Source organism: Eufriesea mexicana, unplaced genomic scaffold (assembly GCF_001483705.2).
Source record: "Eufriesea mexicana isolate 0111107269 unplaced genomic scaffold, ASM148370v2 scaffold596, whole genome shotgun sequence".
Classification (NCBI taxonomy): Eukaryota; Metazoa; Arthropoda; class Insecta; order Hymenoptera; family Apidae; genus Eufriesea; species Eufriesea mexicana.
In genome coordinates this window covers 280,884-288,349 of record NW_016908754.1, presented here as the reverse complement: position 1 = coordinate 288,349, position 7,466 = coordinate 280,884, and the positions used below count along the sequence as shown (strand labels likewise).

The window sequence follows — 7,466 nt, the reverse complement described above, 5'->3', positions numbered from 1 at the left end:
GGTTTCCCTATCTCGCTTTCTTTGCTTTTTTTCTGGTAGCCGGATTTTCAGTCGAGTTCTTTTCCCCTGTATTCGCGTGCGTGTACAGTTGCGAGGATCGTAGGTACGGGTATAGACGTTTTGATCGACGCGTGGTAGAAATATGGAAACATAAATATCCGATGGAAGAACTCCGAAAGCGATACGAAGTAAGGAAAGACCAAGAGCATGGTTGATGGATTGGCGAACCTCTCGGAGGATCGCTTAAATCGACGACTGACGTTACCTCGAGAAATTTCAGGAATATTCTCTTCGGATCAAACAACGAGGAACTGTACACGAGGAAACAACGGGCAGGAAAAATCTTGGAAGTCTGTGAAATCTGTGCAATCTGCAAATCCCCCGGTCTGAAGGAACAACGTCTATTCGCAGAGCGCATGCGTCGCATATACGATACACTCGGGACAAAATTGCAAATCTTAGGGATGCAGTGCACGAAGGGGAGGATTTTCGCAGCGCCGCGACATCGATGAAATTTTCCAAAATTGGCGCAATCTCCTTGGCCGCGATTGCTGTTACGATTACCATCATTCGAATATAATGCAAGCGAAGAGCAGGGTTCTCAGGAACGCGGTGGAAGCTTGTACCGTTTGCGGTTCACCAGCCATCCGACGCGGTCAGAGAAAACAGCGGGCTGCGAGGACGGAAACGCGGGCACGGAATGGAGCGGGGCTCCGATGGCGGACAAAGGGTGAGGGCCACATGCAATCTCACGGCTGATTGCGCAAGTTTTACAAGTTCATCCGATATCGCACAGTCGCAATACCGTGGAAACGGACAGGAGTAGAAACCGGTGCCCGATCCTCCTGGTCTTTGTCCCCGTTTCGTTCGCTGCCACGAGGGACCCCGGCAGGAGGACCGGACAGAAGAAGGAAGAAAAGCGAACGGAATAGTAACTGGAGGGAATCGATAGCCGAAGTAGCTATGGAGTTATCGTTATCGCGAAGAGAGACTCGACGTAGCTGAAATTCGGATGGCCAACAGTCACTGGCTCGCGGATCGAGTTAAACCGACAGTGGAAAATTTAATTCCCATCCTTCGGTTATCGAGCCGATGCTCGAAAGCAGCGAATCGGTACGAGACTCGCCATCGTTAGATATTTCTACTCGTCAATGTTATGGCAAAATTCAATAGTGAAGCAAACTCTACATTCCAGCGGTGTGAGGGCGATCCCTTCCCACAATGTTCTGTCTTTTATCATCAGTCGTCTTTTGTCACCAGTCTTTTGAAGACGACTTTTGACCTGCGAGGCCCTGAACAGTTCTATTCTGACCATTCGCCCGTTGAATAAAAATTTACACAGTTTCTCTACAGTTTTCCACAGTTTACTACTCCTTGCGTAATAACCCCTTTAACAGTCAATCTTCCAGGTTGCTGGTTTCCTCTACTCCAAGTATCTTAGCTTATGGATAAAGGAAATGCGAGTTAGATTTAATTTTCGACGAAAGAATGGTGTTGCGTCCCGAACACTGCAACTCATTCGAGGAGTTTCGCGGGGTCGTGAGGCCCGCTACGCTGCTGCGGCAATGTTCTTGAGACGCGGCCCACTCTAACTTGATAGAGGTAGACCTGGTTAGCGTTGAATTGCAGTGAGTTCTATAGTAGTAGACAGTCTCCTGCGCTGAGCGTTGGTGGGTCTCGATGATGATGCTGTGGTCGTGATGGAGTTTTTAGGAAGAATCTTGATGTGGTCGTGTTGGAGTCTTTAGAGAGAATCTTGTTACGAATGCCTTGTCGGTAGTTTTACAAGGATCGACCGTCTTCTGATTGATTGGTATGATATTGGGGGTGTATACTAACTTCAGCGTCTTTCGGTGGTGGTGGTTGTTTAAACAATTTAAGTTCTGGCGCCTGTCGTCTAAGAGGATAATATATCGGTACTTGTCACGGTTTATCCTAGCGGTGGTTTAGGTGACGCTGAGCATGTGCAAGTCAAGGGACGCTTACAATAAAGGCATAAAACAGACCTCCACTTGACCTGGGACATTGCGGTCCTAGGGCCACAACAAATGGAAAATGTTTCATCGAGGTTGATCTAGAGATCTTCACGGTTTGCAGTCGCTCGTCTCCGAGAAGTCGCGAATAGTAACTGGTGGGAATCGATAGCCGAAGTAGCTATGGAGTTATCGTTATCGCGAAGAGAGACTCGGTGTGGCTGAAATTCGGATGGCCAACAGTCACTGGCTCGCGGATCGAGTTAAACCGACAGTGGAAAATTTAATTCCCATCCTCCGGTTATCGAGCCGATGCTCGAAAGCAGCAAATCGGTACGAGACTCGCGATCGCTAGATATTTCTACTCGTCAATCTTCCAGGTTGCTGATTTTCTCTACTCGAAGTATCGTAGCTTATGGATAATGCGAGTTAGATTTAATTTTCGACGAAAGAATGGTAAATGTTTCATCGAGGTTGATCTAGAGATGTTCACGGTTCACAGTCGCTCGTCTCCGAGAAGTCGCGAGCGCGAGGATCGTCCCGTACAGTCATCCGATTTTTCCGCATTGGTACACGATTAAGCTCTCCCGTAGCTGCGAAAGAGAGAAGAGGGACATTTCGTTTCCCAGACCACGGCGGAACGCTCCGTTTCATCCTCTCGTCCGCCATTTCGAATGGAACGAGCACGCTGGATTTCAATAGCGGGCGAAATCGAACAATTTTCGCGATGGTACCGGTGAAACTGCTTTGTCCTTTGCTAATCGAAAATTTAGGGCGGAGAGATCGGTGGACGAGCACTATGCTAGTGCATGCTTTATCTTTGTTCTCTTTAATTGTTCTCGCTACGATTCTCGCACGAATCGCTGGAATGAAACTCTCGGCAACGAGTCCTCATCGCGACCATTTCTGCCTCGTTTTTATCAAATATTAAAATTTATATAAAATTTTTCGTTACGCGCGATATTGGTTTGTTTTTTCGCCTTCTTTTCACATTTTTTTTTGTAACATTTTTCTCTCCCTCTCTCTCTCTCCCTCCCTCTTTTTAATGGAGCTGCAGGGCAAAATGTAAAAATAAATATAACACGAAAATAATTGGAAAACAGAGTGCGACGATTAATTCGGAGAGGGACGAGATTCAAAATATTTATTTTAGAGAGATGTTGCAGAAGATTTAAATGGAATTTCTGTTGCCTCCTCCGCTATAGTTAGCGGTGCATCACGATGCCTGGCTGCGACGCCGGATGTTAAAGTAAAGTCTCCGTACATACATACGTGACCGTCCGAAACGTGCTGGCGGTGTGTTTCTCAATTATTTCGAACAAAGGACTCCCACGCGTTCGACGAACCGTGTAAATTTTCTGTTTTGAACATTTAAACTCTACGTGCTTCGTGTTTTCGAATAGCCAAAAAGGAACTTCGCGGTTTTGAAACGCGATCGAGTATGGAACTCTCGACTTTGCGTTAATAATTTCTCCAACATCGTTGCTACCACCCTTCCCTTTCCTTTTTCTCCCTTTCCTTTTTCTCCCTTTCCTTTTTCTCCCTTTCCTTTTTCTCCCTTTCCCATTTTCTCTTTCCTTTTCCTTTTCTCGATGAAAGATTTGAAAAATTCGAGAAACTCTACCGAGTTCGGAGCTTTATTTCACGGGTCTTTTCGGTCGGCAATATGGACGGGGATGCGGGTTAAAAATTATAGGAAGGTACATCCAAGATGGTAGACAGCCTCGGTGGGAATAGCACCTATGGATATTCCGTTCACGTATCCGGAAAAATTAAAGCAATGGCCGAACATGGGTCAGGGGTGAAATATCCGAAGTTGCCGGGGCAGAGGGAAAAGTTTGCGGTAATACGAAAGAAAAGTTTGTTCATTGGCCTGATCCCTTTAGTGTCAGGTGTTCCACGATCCAGTCGCGACGAAATATTGTTTCCAGCAATGTTAAAGCGCGGAAAAGTTATTGGAAAGTTGAACACTGCTAGACAGGAGAGAAAGAATAAGCGACGGCACAGTAGAGTAATCTGGATAACCGTATTAAGAGCGGCAGCATCGCGGAAAATATGCTTGAAATCCATTCGCAGAGGTAGCTACGGTAATTTCCGGTTAGGAAATACGGAAAATACGAAGCTCGAAAAGGGAGAAGATCTGGACACGACAGGACGTCGATTATTCTGCGCACGCTTCCACAAAAATTGAAAATCTTTTTAATCGAAGAGATCGTGTAACTTCGAAATGCACCGAGCACATACCCGCTGCCATCTTCTTCCTTTTTCGTTTCGGCATTCAAGATATAACGTCCCGTGGGCGACCACGATCGCGGCCGGATTCGTTCTCGCCTCCGAAAGCTCATCGTTTCCGACGAATCCACGAAAATTATACCAACGAAATCGTTCTTCGAACAAATTTCGAATTCATTTCGTACCTATCACCGAGGTAGCTTAAAAATAAGTATCGTTAATCTATGTACAGTTTACAGGAGGTTAATAATTATCGCGAGTATTAACTTCTCGAATGCTTCGACAGCGTTTCCTCTATCAGCTTGGCCACCTCGTTGTACACCTCGTCGGGATTATTCTCCGCGTCTATCATCTTCATCACGGCTTTGTTAGGCGCGGTCGCACCTTTGACGTTGGTGAAATAGTTTATCACGCGGTTGCAAACGGCTTCAGCGGTATCGTCGAATCTCTCCCCGGCGGAGGCACGCCTCGCCATTCGATCTTGAAGAACCAGTCTCCTCGCGTACAGATTTATCAACAACGAGGGCGGCCTTACTTCCGAGTTGAACAGTACAGCCTGTCAATCGATTAATCGTTTTCTCAGTATTTTTCCACCGCATACGTGTGGCATTGGAATAAATACGGCCCTGAAAGAATGTCAAGTGTGTCTGGGCTTAGAATGAAAGTGATCGTGTGCAAGAGGATCGACTGCAAAGAATATTTATGGCAGAGTCGAGTGAAAGTTTAGGGATGCGTCCAGTGTGGTCGAAGTACTCTGCGTTGCAGGAAAGAAGTCATCTAAATGTGAGAAACTTGTAGGACCGAATCCCCACCAGCCCAACCATTCTAACATCATGGCAGAAGTAGAGTAAAACGCTTCCCTTATTGGTAGAACTGATCCCTTCCTATTAGCCCGGTCATAGAACACCATGTGACAAAGAAAGCGAACAAAGCAACGAGACAAAGTGAGACAGAAGCAAAAAGTAGATGCAAGAGCGTAGACTCATCCCAAAGCGTAGTAGTGCTTCCAATTCATTGTAAGTTAACTTTGAGATAACATTTCTTTCGCGCATATCTTTCGCCTATGTCAATTTATCGCGTTACCGAACTTGGAGATAGTAGTTTTGAGAGTGTCATAGAAGGGTGGGTATTACTAACAAGAGAATAGGTGGAACAAGTGGAATACCCCTCTTGCCACGCAACCGAACGAGACGACTTCTTTCCTGCAACTTAGAGTACCTAGCCCACCGAGGTTGCGTGAGAAAGGGGCATGATTGGAAAGCAAAGTCTGGGTATGGATAAGGACAGAATGAATGCTTTAAATAAGGGTGCAAGGGCGCGGGCGAGTCGGTCTCCAGGTGTCTTTAACAGTCTCCAGGAATCTCTAACAGTCTTTAAGAGTTTTTAAGCTAGTCTCTAAGAGTGTGCCAGTAAGAAGTCCAAGTCGAGCGTGCCCGTAGCGAATCTCTCTTAGCCAATACTCTACGTATCAGCTTATTGTATTCTATTAAGAAGCGAACAACGCTATTTTAGCCAATCCACCCAAACGCGATCCTAAATACGAATCGCAAGATCGTAAATTGAAGAAAGCCGAATGAGAGAAAACTTCTTTTCTCGTTTCTCGAAACTTTGCTCCGAAGACTAAGCCGAGCAGAGTACTTCGGCTAATGTTCACCTGTTTCTTGTTCCTAGGGAAGCCGACGATTAGATACCCGTGCGCGTTCGGATGGGCCAGCATCTTCCGTACCACTAGCTGAACGATCACCGCGGCAGGTATTACTGCACCCTTTTCCATGAATGCTTTGAAGAGATTGCCTCTGTCGCTACCGGACGCCACCTCCTCGCGGAGTATATTCGACACCCATATCAGAGTCAGCCCATACTTCGTGGCCAATTTCTTGCACAGCGTGCTCTTCCCGACCCCGGGGCCACCTATCACGAAGATTATCACCGATCGACTGTATTTCAGGGGGCCAGGGTCCACTCGTTCCTCCATCGGGATCAGGTCCCTTCCGTCTTTATACCAGCAATTACCCATCTGGACCAACGCTTCCCCGCTCGATTCCTGAAATTTCGTGCTTCTCGGCCGAAACGTAGCAGGCACGATACACGCGGATTAAACGTTGCGGAGCGAGAACAACGTCTTGCCCTTGCCGAAACTTCACGATCCTTCGATCCTTTCTAAGGAATTCCTCCGCGACTCGGCAACTCCTCCCATAGAAGAAATTCTTCCACGATGACCGAAAACTTTATCATGTTCCGCGAGATCCTCCTTCGCGAATCGGACAAACCCGATCAAAGGGTACGAGGACCAGTCTTGTGACTTATTTTCCCGGAACGTGCTCCGCGAGATATTTAACGCGAAAGAACGCGTAAAGGATGAAAGTGCTTTTCACGGAGTCTCGTACCTCGCGTTCAACTTAATGACAAAGATAAGCTCTTGTTTTCAGCCTTTGTGAAACGCCGCACGCCTCGTGCCCGCGCTCCTGGATTTAAATCCGTCGCGACGCCGCTTTACATCCTTCCGCCTAGAAGAATCTTTCACGAATACGTAATTCTTCGCGAAATCTTCCTTAACTCGGTTATGGTCAGGTCTTGGTCACTGTAATATATCGTTCTCGTGAATTCTTTACCCGCTATTTCGCCTACAGATGTTCGCCTCGGGCACGGAGTTCCAGTCGAGTTACGCTTGCGGCTGCCGAGCTTCGGGCCGCCACGGACACATAGAAGAAAATAAATAATTCCTCCAGCCACGGTGGCGATCCTTTTTTCGAACAACTGTCAAGCTCGATAAATAGCCGCGAACGTCCTCCGCCGTCGTGAATTATTCCGCAGCCTGAAGTTGATCCCTCTATCGATAGCCTCGTATCGCGTCCTATCGCGAATAGATTTCGACCAGAGGCGTATTTCCTCGGTTAACGAAACTTTCCCGCGTTCCCCATCGAGCTCGATCTCTCGATTGGTCTCTTGTTTCATCGAACGCGTCGCGAGACGAGCAATTTGCTGGGAAAATGGCGGACGTGTGACGGGAAGCTCGACGAGCGCGAGGAATTACGTCTCGGTCGCGTAGGAATATTTCGATCGGGTACACCGTTTTACCTTTTTGCAAATTCAATAGCACGAGAATCGACGAAGAGGCAGATTGAAGGCTAGCCTCGCGATGTAACGTAATATCGAGAAAGAAATGTTACCCGTAGGATGTTTAAACAGCTGCTGCGACCGAATCACTCCTTTAGGTTCACGAGAGGTGTAACGGTGAGTAAGAATTGCAAAATATAGAAC

At 47.0% G+C, this 7,466-nt stretch overlaps 1 protein-coding gene across 1 annotated transcript; it reads right to left on the bottom strand.

Moving 5' to 3' along the window:
* Window positions 1-4,467: 4,467 nt before the first annotated feature.
* Window positions 4,468-6,222, bottom strand: LOC108546009 (adenylate kinase isoenzyme 1). The gene is made up of 2 exons (XM_017897916.1): window positions 5,860-6,222; window positions 4,468-4,761 (listed from the first exon to the last, which is right to left on the bottom strand). Exons 1-2 carry the CDS (start codon window positions 6,220-6,222, stop codon window positions 4,468-4,470), a joined length of 657 nt encoding a protein of 218 aa, XP_017753405.1.
* Between the last annotated feature and the right edge of the window lie 1,244 nt (window positions 6,223-7,466).